Source organism: Coloeus monedula (assembly GCF_965178545.1).
Source record: "Coloeus monedula genome assembly, chromosome: 1".
NCBI lineage: Eukaryota > Metazoa > Chordata > Aves > Passeriformes > Corvidae > Coloeus > Coloeus monedula.
Window position 1 is genome coordinate 84,022,102 of NC_138781.1, and position 19,592 is coordinate 84,041,693.

General features: G+C 35.6%; 1 protein-coding gene across 1 annotated transcript in view; it reads left to right on the top strand.

Annotated features, from left to right (window-relative positions):
- Nucleotides 1-19,592, top strand: part of DNAH5 (dynein axonemal heavy chain 5) — a gene marked incomplete at both ends in the record, with an annotated part of 113,823 nt that overhangs the window by 55,434 nt on the left and 38,797 nt on the right. The window contains 12 exons of the mRNA XM_082303292.1: nucleotides 59-212; nucleotides 1,849-1,995; nucleotides 4,319-4,560; nucleotides 8,062-8,238; nucleotides 8,644-8,848; nucleotides 9,339-9,481; nucleotides 10,207-10,341; nucleotides 11,868-11,990; nucleotides 12,986-13,199; nucleotides 13,825-14,048; nucleotides 16,038-16,233; nucleotides 19,137-19,309. Coding sequence (XP_082159418.1) covers nucleotides 59-212; nucleotides 1,849-1,995; nucleotides 4,319-4,560; nucleotides 8,062-8,238; nucleotides 8,644-8,848; nucleotides 9,339-9,481; nucleotides 10,207-10,341; nucleotides 11,868-11,990; nucleotides 12,986-13,199; nucleotides 13,825-14,048; nucleotides 16,038-16,233; nucleotides 19,137-19,309 — 2,133 coding nt within the window. The remainder of the gene's footprint in view (nucleotides 1-58; nucleotides 213-1,848; nucleotides 1,996-4,318; nucleotides 4,561-8,061; nucleotides 8,239-8,643; nucleotides 8,849-9,338; nucleotides 9,482-10,206; nucleotides 10,342-11,867; nucleotides 11,991-12,985; nucleotides 13,200-13,824; nucleotides 14,049-16,037; nucleotides 16,234-19,136; nucleotides 19,310-19,592) is intronic.

Below are 19,592 nucleotides of genomic sequence, written 5' to 3' on the forward strand. Positions count from 1 at the left end.
AAAATATATTTTGCACTCTAAAAAAATAGTAATTTGGTTTTCTGTCATTGTCTCTTAGGTGGAGGAATCTGGCCTTATTTGTCATCCTCCTTGGAAACTGAAAGTTATCCAGCTTTTTGAAACCCAGAGAGTAAGGCATGGATTGATGACACTAGGACCTAGTGGTGCAGGAAAAACTACTTGCATCCACACCTTAATGAAAGCAATGACAGGTATGCTAGTACTTATATTGTAAACTGTTACTGAAGTGTTACACTGTAAACTTTAAACCCCATTGTTTCTTCTCAGAAAACTTCAATTGCTTCCCTGTGAGAATATATTACTGGAAGAGTGAGGTTTTGTGTTGAGATACTAATTATTCTAGTAGAATCTTTTAAAAGCTTAAAAATAAAAATGTCTGACATTCAAAGCCATATACTTCATGTCCTTTTTTCCATATTATCATACTTTTATGAGAAGTTCTTATTCTGGAAGCATTAAGAAAGAGGAATACAGTCTAGGCAGGCAGCTCAGACAAGTGATTAAAGCATCCCCTGGGTTTTGCTGAGGTAATGCTGAAACCTTTTGCTAATCATAAGTAGTTTGGTATTTTTGAACACAATGCACAAGACAGGCTCTTTGCAATATAAAATAACTTGTTTTATAACCATAAATTCCTGGTTTAGGCAGTGATTAAGCCTTCAAGGGTGTTAATTTTGTGTCCTGGCTGGAGGCTTGAAGACTGTGTGTAGTTTTTTTGTCATCTGTATTTCTAAACAAAAATATTTGTTGAAGAATATCTGTTTGATCTTATTAAAATAAAAGGTCATATCCTGGGGAGAAAAACATCTCATTTGAGGTAAGGTTGTGTTACCCCATTTCACAGGCTGCTTATATGATTTTCCAGAAATGGGTAATTTCTGTAAAAAATAGTTCAGCAAGCCTCTCATACATGCAGTACTGTGCTGTGCTTAAGAAACACTGTAAGCTCTACATTGCAGTGGAAATGAATGTTCCCTTTAGGAAAAAAAGGAAGAACAAAGTTGCATTGCAGTGTTTTCCTATCCTTTCATGTAGTACTGAGATGTGAACTACTACCAAGATAAAGCCACCTCAATACTTTTTACAAAGCTGATCTTCTCACACAACCTCATGAAATGTTAAACTACATGATTTGTCAGGCTTCTATTACATGTTAGTGAAATATGATTACAATTAATATATTTTAAAATAATTTTTTCAGCTCTTTCTTTCAACATCTTGCTACTGGCTCCTGGTTAAGTTTTAATATTGGGTTTTCTAAAGATGTCTGGCACAGCAGTTTTTAAACTGTTGCTAATGAGATAGAAATAAAGGTTATATGATCATGGTATGGCTAGATAGAATTTATCTCTCTAAGAGAATTCACAGGAATATGCCAATATCATATACTTCACCTATTCTAAGATGTATGCAAGCACACAGAAGGGCAAAAAACCCCAAACCTCCAATCAATCATCTGTCTGGTATTTAGTCATTGGGTTTTAAAAATGTGCATCCAAATCAAAGATCTTAAAGCTCTATTTTTTAAAAGTCTTCAAAATATTAAACTAAACCTTGAATAAATGTCATCTTGCTGCTCTTCTGTTCCAAATGAAGCCAAGAAATGTGAATTTTACTTTCGAAAGTTCCAGAACTTCATTCTACTTTTTATGATGTCTCCAATTAATGAATTTTGTATAGCAAGAGAAGTTTTTCAAGTATATACGCAGGTTCTTATAATTGTGAATGCATATTAAAGCATACATTTGGGTGTAATGACTTTGAATTTGTCAAAGTTCTCTTATAGCTGAAAAGAAATGCAAAACTAATTGTGATCTGCCTTCATAGATTGTGGACAGCCACATCGTGAAATGAGAATGAATCCTAAAGCTATAACGGCTCCACAAATGTTTGGACGCCTTGATGTGGCAACAAATGATTGGACAGATGGAATATTTTCAGCGCTCTGGAGAAAAACGTTAAGAGCCAAGAAAGGTATTGTGCTGGGTTGAAGTTGGCTGGACTCCAGGTGCCCACCAAGTTTCACTACCACTCCTTTTCCCAGCTGAACAGGGGAGAGAAAATAAACAGAAAACAACTCACACATTGAGACAAGGCTGTTTACTAAAGTAAAAGCAAAAGTTTGTGTGAGCACAAGCAAAGAGAAAAGAAAGGTTTGTTCTCTACTTCCGATCAGCAAACAATGTCCAGCCACTTCCGGGGAAGCAGGGCTTCAGCACACATAGCTGTTGCTCCAGAAGGCAAACACTGTAAATAACAAGTGCTGCACCTGCCTCCTCCTTAGCTTTTATATCTGAGTTGATGTCATAAGGTATGGAATACCCCTTTGGTCAATTTGGGTCAGCTGGCCTGGTTGTGTCCCCTCCCAGGATCTTCCTCACCCGCAGCCCCTTGATGTGGGGAGTTTTAAGAGAGCACCGATGCTGTGCCAGAGCTGCTCAGAAGTAGCCAAAGCATTGGTGTGTTATCAACACCTTTCCAGCCACCAGTGCAGAGCACAGCACTGTGAGAGCTGCTGTGGGGAAATGAACTTCAGTTCAGCCACACCCAATACAGGTATAATGAAAATGACTTCCATTCAAAGCAATACAAGAAAAAGCCCCAAGCTTCAGGACATCTTTATAAAGCACACTAGCAGGAATTTTTTTTTTTTTTTTTTTTTTTTTTTTTCATGGAAGCATTGGGAAATTGCTGGAAGAACTTTTGTCCCTTTTACAGTCTCTATTCCAAATGCTTTGTGTTCAAACTGTGTAGTGTAACAAACACTATTTCACTGCATTTACTGAATTCTCTCTTTTGAATATTAGGCCCTGGTATGGAAGAAAAGTAGAAGGTAAAAGTCAGTTCCCCCAGTACTGCTATCCTATAAAAAATTTGGGTATTGTCAGGATTTCTACCTGTCCTCCAGTAGCCTTATTAAAAGGAAATAAATCTCATCAGTTTTGTCATACCAGCTAGCCTTGCACATACAGTGTGCATAATCCTTCTCAAATGGCACCAGATAATTCTATTTAGGCAACCAAATTCTGCCTAAAATTATGCTGAAATATATTCTTAGACTGCTATATTAACTAAAAGAGTAGCCTTGATAGTTTGATGCGAGATGGATTCTCTTTTTTGTCTGAAAATTGATATGCGATCTTATCATTATGTCTTAAAAGAAAAAATGAAATGCTAACACGTATTGCACTACTTTCATGCTAAAATTCATACTCTTCAAAAATACAGACACTTTCAAAATAGAAAATACTTTTCAATTTAGTTTTGGTAGGCTTGTTTCAAATCTAGAAATGTAGCACCCTTGAGAATGTAGCATAACATTAACTATTGATTTTTAAATCTTTTCCCTCAAGATGAAGTATATATTAGCACATTCACATGACTTCCTCAGATTTACTCTGTAAGGGTTCTGTAATATCTCTTTATGAGTCAGACTCCAGACCACCTCATGCTCGAGATGCCTGAACTGTAGCTATAAAAACCCTCTACATATAAAAAGTTTATAATCTGTTTCATATCTCTTTGGTTCAATGATAGCAATGCTCCAAGCCACCTAGGCCTTCACAATAAGGACTGACTCTGAAGGCAGATGGACCATCTCTAACTAAAGAGCTGTCTAGCAATGCACAGGGGGACTGTCTGCACCCTAAGGGGTGGGCAGCCAGAAGCAGAGATGGGATCTCTTTCCAGCCAGGATCTGTTGCTCAGTACGAAAGTGAGGCAAGCAGAACAGAGCCAGACCCTCCTAGGAAACAGAGGCAGGCTTTAAAATACATTTCTGTTACCAAATGGAAAGTGATGGAAAAACTTGAAAGGAAACTGGATCAAGTTTGGGAGCAGAAAAAATGAGAAGAATGCATAGCATTTGAAAGAGGGATTTTTCAAGTGTTCATTTAACTTCTCTACATTCATAAAACTCACTTGAAATAAATGGTGTTTGAATTTGAATATATCTATAGTTGTTATCTTCTTTATGTTGTTTTATGTAACTTGAAATAAACCTAATTTATTAGTGTCTTGACTGGATTCATGAAATTTTCAGAGTATTAAAAATGTGACTTATGCTAATGGCAATTTATATACTGAAGAATGGATAATTATTATCAATAGGGGATAAAACGAAGTACCCAATTGAAACTGAGTGATGGAAGTGGTAATTGTATTAAAAGCTGAGATCATAGCTTTGTGCCTAAACTCAGAATTAGGTAAAAATTTGTTTGCAGACATAAGAAACTGGTCCTTGAAAAAAGCTAGCACTTCATCCATAGGCCTTTTTATCTGTTATGTTGGATTATAGGTGACCACATCTGGATAGTTCTTGATGGTCCAGTTGATGCTATTTGGATTGAGAACCTTAATTCTGTCCTGGATGACAACAGAACTCTAACACTAGCAAACGGTGATCGGATACCTATGGTGCCAAATTGCAAAATAGTCTTTGAGCCTCATAATATTGATAATGCTTCTCCAGCAACAGTGTCAAGAAATGGGATGGTGTTCATGAGTTCATCAGTTCTCAGCTGGAGTCCTATTCTTGAGGTACAAGAGCTAAGTGTTTGTGTCTGTATTGAAAGTTTTACTGGTTACTTATTCAGCTCTTCACTGGTGTCTCTTTAGGACCTATTTTTGCACCTTTTACTATGAAATACCTTTTTTTCTGTATAACTTCTAGGTCAGTACTTAAAATAGCAATGTTTCTGGTAGTTTATACAAGAGTGAATAATTTTTTAAGGAACGTAGGTAACATATTACACTTTTAAAAACACGGCTATTTTGCTTTGGGATAAATTTGTAATTAAAAGTATTTTATGCAATTGAAGGTCGGTTGTTAAAATACTAACTACCTGGGAGTCCATAGTACAGCTTCAGACCAAGGAGGAAAAAAGAGTAAGCAAGTTGATTTGGGGAATTTGAAACCTCAAGAAAATATAAATCCTCTTGATATTTCTTAAAATTTATTGCAGTTGGGATTTAGAACCAGAAATAAAGTCAATGCAGCATCAAAGCACATAATTTTTAAATTGATGTTGTTACTTGGTTGTCTGTTAACACTCCTAGAAGCTAAGTATCTGAAGATCCAGGCAGTAGTTACTGTCTCTCTGGCATGGAATGAATAATTCAGAAAAACAGAACATATTTTAGGTGTGTTTTGGAGTCAAACCCCAGCATATAACATATTGAAATATCAGTGATTTATAGAGTCTTTTTTTTCTATGTCATCTTTCATCTTCCAAGATCCAGTAAAAATATATCCTAATCTTGACAGAATGCTTGTAACAATACAGTGAGTGACAAATTCTGAGACTTGAGCATACTATTTTTTTTCCATGTAGCAAAAATCTTGGTAAAGATGAAGTATGAGAGTTACCAAGAATCTACCTAATGCTCCACAATAATATATTTCAACAAAGCTTTCAGCACTTAAGTCCAGTGTTCTTCCATTTTAAGAAAACAATAGAGACAATAGCAGTTAAAAAAAAAAAGTTGGTTTCTGATTTTTTTTCTTCAGGCCTGTGTTGGAAGCACCCATGTCCTGTTTACTTGTTGCGAAGTTGGAGGTTTGCTGCTTGTGAAGAACTAAGGGTTGCTGCAGAGGGCTGATACGATGTTTTTCTAGTAGTGTTTAAAGCTCTTTCTTTTTAGAATGATATTAAATCACATGGAACTGTCTGTTCAGTCACAGGCCTCTGCAACACTCGAGAATCATTGCTAATTCATTTGATAAGTTCCTTTGCAAAGTCCAAAATATTTGTATTCTTATTATGAAAAAAGTGCTTAACAACTTTCCTAAAAAAATTGGCTGGTAAAACTTCAGTTTTATCAATGCAAATACATGCAGTCAACACAAGTGCCTTATGTATGTTACTGCCAAGTTTTACTCTTAAAATTTTTTTTAAACAAATATGGATACTTGGGAAAGTGTAAGTGTAAATTATGCATCTAGGACAGTGGCTCCCCTGAGATTCCACTTGTGTTGTTCCTTTCTGTGCTTACAACACTGTATAGGGCCTACTGATGTTAGGTTCTCACAGCTCTGCCTCCTTGCATTGCTTAGTTTGCAGACAACCACTTCTTGGATATTTAAATTGCGCTAAAGATTCAGCTGCAAAGTCAGCAGAAAAAAAAACATTATATTTTGCATTATCACTCATGATTTACCTTCTCACTTTAAAGTGAGATGTAGGCTAAATTTATTTGTGTTCAAGTGTTGTATGAAACTAGTTTTTCTTAATCCATAAACTTATGATTTTAGTATATTTTGGTGATAGCAGCAGTATAAAGAAAAACCTTTTTTTTTTTTTTCAGTTTTGGATAACATAAACCAAATTATGTTAATTTCACAATGAAGTAACCTTTCCAACTTCCCTTCCTTTCCCCCTTGAAAAAATTGGCTCTAAAATTTCAGCCTATAGTTATTTATAACTTGATCCAATAGGATTTTTTTTGTTTGTTTGTTTGGTCTTACTTCATAAATAAAATATATTGACGGCTTGTCATCATGCGTCCCTTTAAATCTATTTTGTAATTCAATATTCTACATATTCCAGCAGGTCAGGGTAGATGTTAACCTTGTTAATTCTCAGATGCTGAATGAAACATAGTATTTGTTGATATTTCAGAAGAACTTTAAAAATAATTAAAGAAAAATATGGATAACTCAGGAAGTTGTTGTATACATTTATATTTTCAATCCTTACCATTTCCAAATAACTAAATATAGCTGCCTACTGGGATGCACTATTATGACATATGCAACTTACAAGTTCAGTGAAATAGTTCTCAAGCTTTTCCTGTTGCTGTTCTTGTGTAATGTGCTTCTTAAGCAGATTTTGCAGTGATCAGAGGTATTTGATCCATTACTCATCAACCTTCTCCAAAGCAAAAGCATCTCATCAGCTTTTCTACTTACCCCTAATATTTTTTGAACAATCAGTGAATTTTTGGATATCTGTTTTAAGTACATCTGCCTTTTAATTTTTATCACTTTCTCTTCTACCTATGCATTTCTAGAAAGGTTCTTCATATATATACCTATTTGTAATCAGTCCCAAAGTTTATTAGCTTTGGGAAGTAAAAGAAGAATTTTAAAATATTATTACGGTAGTAGAAAAAATCATAGAAGCACAATACAGTTGAGCTTGGAAGGGGCCTCTAGAGATGTTGTTGAAGACAACCTTACTCAAGTCAGCCTAGAGGGGGCTGCAGAGGTCTGTGTCCTGTTGAGTTTTGAGCTAGAGACTCCAGGAGCTCCAGTTCAATTTTTAACTACTCTCACAAAAGAAAAGCTTCCTCTGTTTAAAGCAAATTTATTTTATTTCAGTTTGTTCCAAATTTTATTTTGAGGTTTGGGGAAGAATCTGCAAGTGGTTTTGCTGGTGATTGTCTTTTATGTAGGAAATAAATTTATGGGACATAAATGAGAAGTATTCTTCCATGCAGATGAGAGAAAACTTCAAGGTAACTCCAAGAATCGTGTTATTACTTTGAATTAAAGGCATCAAAGAATAAATCTTGTTCCATGATCTTAAGAAATGGGTAGTTTTACTTAGGTTTTGTTTATCCACCATTACAGATACCGAGATACACAATAAAAATGCTACACTCACCAGCAGACCTCCCCCTGATAGCCTGACTTGTTTTGTACATCTGCCAGATCTTTTGGGTTTCCCTCTATCCATATTAGACATAACAAGCAGAATAAATCAAATTTGTGTTCAATACATATTATGTAGTTTCTTTGCAGAGTTTTTGAATACCTTTCACAGCTGTTGCAATTAAAAAATATTTGAAAAGAACGATTTTTGTACTGTTGAACACAGCTTTTTCTCTTCAGTTCTCTTAATCTTTAACATCTAGTAGGAATTATGCATACTTGGGTAAAATTTGACCTTCTGCTAATTACCCCAATCCCCATACTCCCACTCTCCCCCCCAAGAAATCAACACTGCATGTTTCCTGAACCTTTTGAATTACTATACTTGAACTTTCTGAGACTTGCATTTGGAACTCAATTTGTTCTCTTGATGTGCTTTGCAACAGGGATTTTTGAAAAGATATTCCTTGCAAGAGGCTGAAATTCTACGTCAGCTGTATTCTTCAACATTCCCAGACTTGTACCACTTCAGCATTCAGTCTCTGCACTGCAAGACTGAGATGTTGGAAGCCTTTGTGATTATGCAGAGTATTAATATGCTTCAGGGCCTTATCCTGCCTAAGGTAGGTAGTGTGAATGTTTTTACCTATACTTAATGTATTGGAGATAATTTTAAGTAAAAAGTTTTGTTGAGAGGGATTCTTTGATGACTTGAAATGTCAACGGATATGCAGGTTAGTAAGGAATATATGCTATTTCTTTAGAAAGTAATAGCTGGGATGTAACTTCTCTCACAATCTCACATTTGGACTTGATGTTAAGTACTGGTTTACATTAAGCACATGGAGCATGCATTGGCAGTTTTCCTGGTTTTATTTTTGGATGATTTGTTATCAGTTTATATTGACTCTGTCTGATCATTGAAGACATCTCTAAATATGACTGAAGACTTCTACCCTGATGTAACTAATGATTATCAAATGGAGTTTTCAGGCTGCTGAAAATTAAAACCTAACTCAATCCTTCAGGAGCAAGGTGGGGAACTGACTCCAAAGTACTTGGAAAGGCTGTACATCTTCTCTCTCATGTGGAGTGTAGGAGCATTGCTAGAGCTGGAGGACAGATGCAAAATGGAATACTGGCTTCGAAACCATGCAACAGTAAAGCTTGATCTTCCCTGTATCCCAGAAGGCAGTGAAGATACTATGTTTGATTATTATGTGGCATCTGATGGTTAGTAACTCAGCAGGGTGATATGGGGTAAAATTTAAAATGTATTTTTAAACTGTGTTTTTTTTAGAGAATTACTTCAGAAGTATTTTGTAGCTTACCTTCTTTTGTGTCCCTTAGCAAGCTTTGTTTTACAGCTATACTTTACTGGTGGTATGTGTTCAGCTTTTTCACTGTTCCCAGTGAGAAGTCAGAATGTGGATATATTGCTACAAAAAGCTGCATGGACTTTGTGGTGATGAATTGTCAAGTGAACAAAACCCGATAATCCTTGTCTTTGTCATAATTTACGTAGGAAGGAGGAGTAAGCCTCTTAGATACAACTTGAGGGATTCTACGATTGTATGATTCTATAAATTTTAGTCTGAATACACAGAGAGGGACTGCTGTACATGAGACAGAAGCACAGACAGATGAGTCAACTCAATTGACAATAAAGGAAGCAATGATGCCTGGTATTTCTAAAACATTAACTTAATTTCTTTCTTATTAGGTACATGGATGCACTGGAATACACACGTTGAAGAGTATGTATATCCCAGTAGTGGTACACCAGAGTATGGCTCAATTCTTGTGCCTAATGTTGACAATGTGAGAATGGATTTCCTTATTGAAACCATAGCAAAACAGGGCAAGGTACTTTTTCTGTATTTCATATCAAAGCAGTGCCAACAGTACACAGGATAGAAGTTTTAGATTAGCAGTGAAATAATATGTTATTGAAAAGGAAGAACTTAATTTTTTTTTAGATATGAAATGGTGTTTCCAGAAGCCACATTCATGCAAATATTCTTGAAGTCTTGAATAGTCACTGCTTCCAGACTTTTTTGTCTTCCCCTCACTCCTTCTTTCTGTAGAGGAAATAACTGTAATTACAGCTAAGATCAGGTCAGAACAGAACCAGTATTTTCATGTACGGATGGGAGAGGGAGAAGCACATAGGTCAGGAGGCTCGTATCAGACTCTGTTGATTGAACTCTGCCAGCATGGGGCAGTTACGCAATTTATGTAGTTTTAGGTTATGCAACCCTATTCATCACCAAAACTGTGTCACATAAACAATTGAAATTTTACAGATACTGAGTCTCTAGGTGATTAAACCCTTTTTCAAGTAATTAACTCCTTCTCTTGTTAGTTTGATTGTGCTGATTGTCATGACCATTAACTGCAAATATTTTTAACAGGCCAGCAAAAATCTATGAGACATTAACTGTTTTACTTCTACATGTCTCTTGTTAAGAATTCACTTTACATAACTTTTCTAGTTTCTTTTCTGTTTAAAAGATAAATGGGATTGCTGAGCCTTTGCCAAGACACACAGCTCTTGTGTTTCATTTTATTTCAACGCTGTCTTTGTCTAGGCTGTCCTACTAATTGGTGAGCAAGGAACTGCAAAGACTGTTATTGTCAAAGGTTTTATGTCAAAATATAACCCTGAAAGCCACATGACTAAGAGTTTGAATTTTTCATCTGCAACTACCCCATTAATTTTCCAGGTATAGTAGTGATTAATCTTCTCATACAAGATGGCTGGATTCAGAAAATGTTCTGATAATTTGCCAGGAGGATACTTCTGGAAGTGATTCTGAACAATAAAAAAGCACCTGTTCAAATGATCCAAGCGTCCTAACACATGATTTAAGACTTCTGTAAATAAATTGTTCCTTTCAACTTTTTCAGTAGTTATTGAGCTATTCTTGAACTTCTACAATACCATGCATATTATTTTCTTCATCATATGTTATGTTTTGTCTCAAATATATCAGTTCTCACTAACTGGGAAGATCTGTTAGACTTCACTAAACACTATGGGTAAAATAAGTGCTACCCACAACAATCTGTCATTAAAAGTGTGCTGTCCGCAATTTAGCTTTCAGTCATTTCAATTACTTATCAAAAAAGTAGCACATGCAGTGCAGCTGGTCTACAAAAAACTATGAATGCTTAAATTCTGAACTGTATTATCTGTCCAAATTTCTACCAAACTAATTGGAATTATTTCAAGTGTCTTTAACCTCCTGGCAATATATTTGGGAAATATTTTCAATGCAGTCTGGTATGCCAGGCCAAAGCACTGGGCTGTAAGTGCTGTCTATAAGCTTGATGAATCACCTATCATCTGCCTCTATAGCCTAGCAGAAACTACTAACATGTTATATAATATACTGTAATGTAATTTTGGTCTAAATTTCCTAGGATCTTTCCTTCTATTTATTGGGCTATAAACAAAAAGCAATGTATTTTTATAAAATATATGTAGATTAAATTGACGATAGATGACAGTCTGATGATCAGGACACCTGAAATAGATATGCTAGACTAAGTCAATTCTCTGTTAACAATCTAGATCAAAACATTCTGTTGCAACACATGCTTTAAAATTACTTTAACTTCTTAAAATCTTGGTCTAACTGATACCACTTGTGTCAGAAGACAGGAGCCTAGGCATACTGTAAGAATGCAGATATTTAGGTTTACACTGAAGATAAACTATGAATGGTTAAGTGAGCTTTCACTTGGTATAGAGTAAATAAAAACTGGACCTTAAGAAGAACAAAGAAATGGAGAGATGATGAGAAGAACAGTAGTGGTAAGTCTACTATTGGGCAAAATTATCAAGTATATTTATGTATGTTCAATTATCAATGGATGCTTTTATGAAGTACACTGATACCTGCTGGAAAGGTCTTCCAGAATTTCATCTTCAATTTAATCTTTATTGCTAGCAATCATCAGTTTTGCTGATAAATGAATAAAATGAAAGAAAAGTTTGAAACTTATTCAGATTTATGAAACTGTTAGGCATGTTTTTCTACTGTAGACATCAGCCTCAGCCTAGTGCTGTGTAGCTTGGGATTTCAGACATTCTAGTTGAACTAGTGCAACTACCTCCAGCAGATGCCTTGCCTAAACCTCACTTAGTAAAATTCTATGTAACAGATCCATCAATATGTTTAAGTGATTGAATAATGTATGAAGTGAAGTGCTCTTTGTAACTATGCTGCTAATTGCTTTCTAACAGCGTACAATAGAAAGTTATGTGGATAAGCGCATGGGCACAACTTATGGTCCACCTGCAGGCAAAAAGATGACAGTCTTCATTGATGATGTGAACATGCCCATAATCAATGAATGGGGAGATCAGGTTAGTTTGTAAAAGAAGAAAAAAGAACACAGAAGTTTTTTTTTCTTTTCTTGCTATACTGTAAAATTGGCTTCTCAATCATTCAGAAGGGGGTAAATTTGATATGTAGTACTTTAGTTTTAAACAGTTTTTTTAAAGAACCCATCTACATTACTTTGTCAGGAATTAACTGAGAATAAATATGCTGACTGCAAGAAGCAGTTTAAGTACTCCTTAAAACATGTCTGTATAATTTTAATAATGTTTTTTAACAGCATTCATTTTATAATTAAAAATAAGTTCTCTTTGGCACATAAACTGTGATAGCAAACTGACATTATGGGCAATAATTAAAATACTATGAAACCTGAGAGGTAAGAAGTGTGTTCTCTGCTTTAGATAAAATGGAGGTAATCTTTATGTGCAAGGTTGTTCTGAAGTATATTGCTTTGGAAACTCATGTTAGAATTTCTATAGAAGTATAGCTGTAGGATGTACAATCTGTGGAGTGTTTTCAGCTTGTCAAACAGAAACGTAGCATATCCATTTATGGCTAAAGAAAACAATCTTGCACTCTTTCATATGGAAGTAATTCTATGTTTTCAGCTTGAAAACCATGCTTGTGTCCGTTACATAGGAAACTTAAATATTTTTTAAATATTTGAAACATGCAAAGATGCATTAGTTTGAGCTTGATTAGAACAAACTGGAAATTTTGTGTTAAAAGGGAGATGTTTTTCCAACAGTAATGGAAATCATGCAGCATACAAGTGAGAATAAATTGTAGTATGAATGATTAGTTCTCAACTAATTGCTCCCACAATTTTTATCCATAGATATTACCAAATGTGCTTATTCCTACCAGTGCATTTTTATCCTGCAGCAAATAAACAGAAGGTTAGGGGACAAAATAATGTTATACTCTTTGTTAGGTCTTTCAAATATATAAGTATGTTTTGTATTTCATTCAGTTGTATGTATAATATTCTGTTATATAAAACCTGGTTATTTTACAGGTCACTAATGAGATACTTAGGCAACTGATGGAACAGAAAGGACTGTATAACCTGGAAAAACCTGGTGAATTTACCAATATTGTGGACATTCAGTTTTTGGCTGCCATGATCCACCCTGGGGGAGGTCGCAATGACATTCCACAGAGGCTGAAGAGACAATTTTCGGTGTTCAACTGTACTCTGCCTTCTAATTCTTCCATTGACAAAATTTTTGGTAACAGGAAATTAGCTTTGTATCCATCCCATTTTTGAAAATAGTGGTTGATTTTTCCTTGTCCTTCTATTTACACACATTATTGTTGAAAACGAGGCTTAACTCCCCTCTGACTTGTTTGCCAGCACATTTTCCTTCAGTAATCACTCCCCACTTGCAACATCATCAGTCTGTAAGTTTTTCAGGTCCAGTCACATCTGAAACTCTCAGTATGCTCAGATTTAGTAAGAATGACATGAAGGTATAATTTTAGTGACAATGCTGGACAGTTGCTCAGGTGCCACTGCTGCTAAGAATGAATGACTAAAGACTAGACTTTCACAAAGGATGAGATCATACTGATTTCAGACAGAAGGTTAGCTATTCAAAACCAGCGGAAGCTATTTTGGGAGAAAAAAGAACATTTTAATGGGCAGTTAATTAAAAGCTAAATAACTATTGAGCTGGTGGCAGAATAGTGTTAAGAATGGCTGAATCAACATTTGAATAAAGACTGGAAAGCCATTTCAACAAATTGGAAAAGGTTTTGGGATTGAAAAAAAAAAAAGAAACAAAAACTTCAGATGATCATTGCTCTTGGTGTTGTGCTGACGTGTCTTTGATTTGGCAATCTTCTTTTCCACAGGTGTAATTGGAGAAGGGCACTACTGTAGTGAGCGGGGATTTTCAGATGATGTGAAGAAAACAGTAGCCAAATTGGTTCCATTGACACGCAGACTGTGGCAGATTACCAAGCTAAAAATGTTGCCCACACCAGCCAAGTTTCATTATGTCTTCAACCTTCGAGACCTCTCAAGGATTTGGCAAGGAATGCTGAACAGTACATCAGAAGTAATCAATGAACCACAGGTAAGGGCAGCACATCAGTGGCCTTGTTATAATTAGCGCAGGAAAGAGGATGAAGAGTCTATCTTGGCATTGGAGTTTGCTTTAAAAAAATGCAACTTTAGTGGTTTTTGAGGCAAAGGTGTTTTAGTGCAGCTTTTACAGTACCAACTGAAATGACAACTTTGTTTCAAAACAAAAAAACCCACTTCTTTTGTCACAACAGTTTTCTTCTATCTGCTTTTCCTATTACTGAAAAATGCTAGCTTATTTGAAAGAAGTGAGAAAATAAGTGAGAAGCAATTAACTTACTTTAACCCAATGAAAATGCTCATATATTGATAAAAAAATTGAATAGTTCCTCCTCTCCATTACTGTCTTGACACTTTCAGTCACTACGTAATTTCTGTCTAACAAAAGGTTTCTGGCTTATGGTTTAAAAGGAAGAAGAAGTAACAAGTTTAGTAATATTTTTTTCCATAATCCATCTTTCTTCCAGTAAACATAATTTCTTTTCTAATTGTTTTAAGGAAACTAATTTAGAGTTTTAAGCTCTGAAACATGTAGTGCTGGAAAAGCAATGTTTATGGTAAATATGGAAAATTTGTTAAATATTTGGGTTATATACTCACCTCATGTACAAGGTTCATCTCTGATTGTTGAATAAGCTCCTGAATTCTACTACATCTAAAATTTAAACTTCAGAATGGATTTTAATTTCCACAGCTAAAAATACTGAGCACTTAGATAATTATATATGTATGTATACACACACTCAATTAATGTCTTTTGAAGTGTAAAAACTAATTGGTCAAAATACTATTATATAAATTTACATATTAGTTCTGAGACTTGACATAGTATGTGTCATTTGTACAAAGTGCTGTAGGCTGAAACAAAAGATTCTCAAGGAGTACATGGAATTTTTTTCTATTACTGTATAGCAATAGTATAAGATTAAAACCAGTGCTGTTAGTATTAACAGCCTGACAGGTTTTCCTTTTTCATCCTATGACCAAACTTTAAAGGGACTTTAAAGGTATATTGAATTTGGAGAAGGAATAATATAAACACTTGAACATTTTTCCTTATTGTTATTCTAACTACTTTGGCAGTAGTATTGGGAGTGACATCTGTGTTTGACATGACATTATTTGTGCCATGATGCTTGTATTTCCACCATTTTCTACTTAATGATCAGTTAGAAAACTGGTTTATCAATGCATAAACGTGTTAACTTGTATGGATATGGTTTTAGGGTTGGGGAAATGAAATCTTTGTACACTTCAGCTTGGAATGCTAGATTAATCTAAGGCTTCTTCCATAGTTAATTGAATATAATCTTAAATTGCTATTGGGCAGAATAAGAAGCTCAAGGTATCTTTTCTGAAGAACTCCCAAATATTATTTTTTTTCTAATGTTAATGGGATTTCAAAATAAAGAAATAAAGGCAAAGCTTTTAAGTTGGTATAGTTTCTTCGCAAGCCAAATGAGTTTCTCAGTACAAGCAAGACACACAGCTCCTGGAGCCTGTCTGTCAGAAAGCTACAAAGGTGGCTAAGGGACTGGAGCACCTCTTTTAAGAGCGGAGGCTGAGGGAGCTGGGCCTGTTCAGTCTCAAGATGAGAAGACTGAGAGGAGACCTCACCAATGTCTGTAAGTATCTGAAAGGAGAATGTCAGAAGGAGAGAGCCAGGGTCTGCTTGGTGGTGGCAAGCAATGGGACAAAAGGCAGGAACTGATTCACAGGAAGTTCCACCTGAACATGAGGAAGAACTTCTTTACTGGGCTGGTGATGGAGCACTGGAACAGATTGTCCAGAGAAGTTGTGGGGTCTCCCTCACTGGAGATATTCAAGGACCATCTGGGTGCAATTCTGTGCAATGTGCTCTAGGATGATTCTGCTCAAGCAGGGAGGTTGGACCAGACAACCTTGTGACTATGGTCCCTTCCAACCTGACCCATTCTCCTTCCGTGATTCTGTGAAAAGCACTTTTTTTTTTTGTATGTAGGTGCTGATAAAGCTGTGGAAGCATGAATGTAAATGTGTTATTGCTGATCGTTTCACAACCTCAGAAGATGTTAATTGGTTTCACACAGCTGTGGCAAAACTCATTGAGGAGGAATTTGAAGATACAAAAGTTTTGCTGAATCATGATACAGATGCATTCTTTGTTGACTTCTTAAGGGATGCACCTGCAAGAACTGGTAAATTTTGTTTTATTTGTCCATATAAAGGCATTTAGTGTTTCCCATTATGGTGGAATTTTAACAGCAGGACGTGGATTTCTGAGCTTTTAAATATATAAAACATGACATCTATTTCAAAGAGTCCTATGCTCAGATAAGTAATATGTTTACTAGTATGATGTACTCTTTTTGTCTCTGGGTTGCAAAATCACAATATGTTTGTCCCTGAGAGAAACAAATGATGACTTGAGATGAAATAGCTCAAACATCAACTTTTAGATCTTAGCTTCAAAGGAATTGTTAGTGATGCTAGTGATCTCAAGACCCTCAACCTATTCAAAGGTGTTTTTATCAGCTGGTTTTGACATTGCTATTCAGTACTTATGATTGTGAATCTTGAGACTAAACAAGAGTTTAAAATAATACATTTTGTTAGCTGTCTCTCTAAATAATGGAAAAGTCTGCCCTTTCTTAGGTTTTGTACTTAATTATACTATCCTTGGACTTCAATAATAAAACTGTAGGAACAGAATTAAGATGATATAATTCTTTTCAATGGTTCGAAACTGTAAAAATATCACTGCAGTTTAACTCCTTGAAGTATTTCTTATTAGCTCCTTATCAACTTCTAAGTTGTTTAAATGTCTTATTCAGATTGCAAGAAATTTATTTCCACCTGGAAAATTCATTTTGTTTAACTAGTGCTTTTACATGTTAAGATAAGAAGTCAATTGATTTAATTAGGTCTTAATCTAGAGGAGTGTTCATACGCAGAAGCAATACACAGCTAAAAATTCTGAAATTAAGGTGACTTCAGGCATACAGTAAATCCTATATAAAGGACAGCTGAAAGAGAATTAATAATCCCTGTATTTTGAGAGATTAGATTCTGTGGTAAAATGTGATTTTCTTAAGCTATGCTTTTACTGAGGTATTTTTGTGTTTTAGTTTTGTTATGTTTTTCTGTTGTTGTTTTTCCTTGGAAACTGCTTGAGTATTGGAATGGTGCAACAGAAAGGAAATGCAGAAAAAATTTGAAACAAGAAAAATGTTAGACACTATTCTAAATACAGTACACTGTGGTTGGGGTTTTTCCCCCACCTTTCTGTCCCTTCCCTTCACACTGGCTTCTAGTACTTTACTAAGCATTAGGGAATACTTATTTTACTGGAATAACTTATTTAATTGATTTTAATTCTACCAATTAGAGATAATGTTCTGAATTATATATTTCTTCAGTAAGTTAGAAGAGGTTTTAGCAAAACTGATTGATCTAGGATAACTGGAAAAATACATCCTTTAGCATATATAGATCATGAAATCCTGTAACTAAATGAGCTAAATGTATGTAAATAAGAGAAAAATTGTACTGGTATTGTACTAGTATTATTTTTGAGGAAATCCAAACCACCAACCAAAAACCCTATTACGTCTGCCTGCTGGCACTGTTCCAATGAAATTTGTCAGTTGCTTATTGATGAAATATGGGCTGGATGAGAAGTGAGATGGATTGAAATTGGCTGAATGGTCAAGCCCAGACAGCGGTGATTAGTGGCTCAAAGTCTAATTGGAGACCATTAACTAGTGGTGTATCCCAGGAGTCAATAAAGGGTCCAGTCATCCTCAACATTATCTTTACTGGTCTGGGTGATGGGGCAGAGTGCACCCTCAAGCCAGTTCCCAGATGACACAAAACTAGGAGGAGTGGTTGATATGGCAGAGGTTGTGCTGCCACCCAGATGGACCTTAACAGGAACAAAAGGTTCAACAAAAGGAAGTGAAAAGTACTGGACCTGGGGAGGAAAAGTACCATGCACCAGTATATACTGGTGGTCACCCATCTGCAAGTCAACTTTGCAGAAATGGACCTCAAGGTTCTGGTTGACACTAACCTGAGCATGAACCAGCAGTGTGCCCTTGCAGGAAAAAAAAATGAGTGACATCCTGGGCTACATTAGAAGAAATGTAGCCAGCAGGTCAAGATAGGTGGTCCTTTCCCTTTTTTCAGCAGTGGTAAGGACACACCTGGAGTGCTGTGCCCAGGTCTGGGCTCCCCAAAATGAGAAAGACTTGATATACTGGATAAAATCTAATGAAGAACATCAGGAAATGCTTTTTTTTACTGTGACAGTGCTCGTACTGTGACAGTGCTCGTACAATTGTCCAGAGATGTTGTGGAGTCTGTGCCCTTAGAGACATTCATAAGCCACCTGAGCATGGTCTTGGGTTAGAGCCAGCTCTAGGGTGCCCATCTTGAGCAGAGGGTTGGATCAGATGACCTTCAGAGATCCCTGCTGATGTCAACCTTTCCGTGATTTTGTTTGTTGTAAGAATTTTTATGAATGAAGGCATGCGACCTTTAAGCATGGTTAAGCTGATGAATGGAAAGATGAGGCAGCAGCACTGTTACCTCCTTTTTTGGTGGTTGACTTGTGGCTTTCAGATCACCTAATGAAACAAATGTATGCTAATTCACAGTGTATATATTTTCTTGTTGTGGCAGTTATTCATTTCAAGAGTATTTTTTTTTCTAGTGCAATTATTTAATCAATTTAGACTGTGTTACAGAAAAGATTATTTGCAATTTTTAACTGCAGTATTTATTTACCTTCATTCTCTGGTGCTATTTTTTTTCTGGGACCTAAATAAGTATCACTTTTCATCATTCAAGTTTCAGATATAGAGAAAGGCGGCTATTTAGGTTTTTTTTCATTTTGTTTTAAAACTTAAGTAGCTGAAATTACCATTTCTTGCAGGTAGGGTGTACTCAGCACTCTCATATGTACATCTAATAAATAATATTATGTATAATAAACCTGTTTCTGGGTGATGAAACTTCTAGTTATCTTCACTTATCCCCTCATTGAACCTTTGTCAATTACTCAAACTGCTAAGGTTTTCTTACTTGCTTTTTGTTCTAGATGAAAAACCTGAGGAAGTTAATTTAGATATTCCCAAAATCTACGAACCAATCTCCTCATTTCACCAGCTACGGAATCGTTTAGATAAGTTTTTACAAACATACAATGAGAATGTTCGTGGTACTGGAATGGACATGGTTTTCTTTGAGGATGCTATGGTTCATTTAGTCAAGGTACAGTCTTGTTGGATTGCCATTTGTTGCTGTTCATTTGCCCTCACCTCTTTTGAGGAGAGGTATGCATGAATCAAGGTAAATTAATTCTAAAACTGAAGGCAACTAATTTATTGCTAGCAAATATTTGATCTGTCACTCTGTGACTAGGTATTAAAACCTATTAAAAACTTTTCAGAAAATGCACCAGATGGAACTATTCTTTTATACCTATCTTTTATGTTCAGTGGGATCATGGTGCTAGCTATTCTAACTGTATTTCAACCTTCCTTCTTCTTAATTC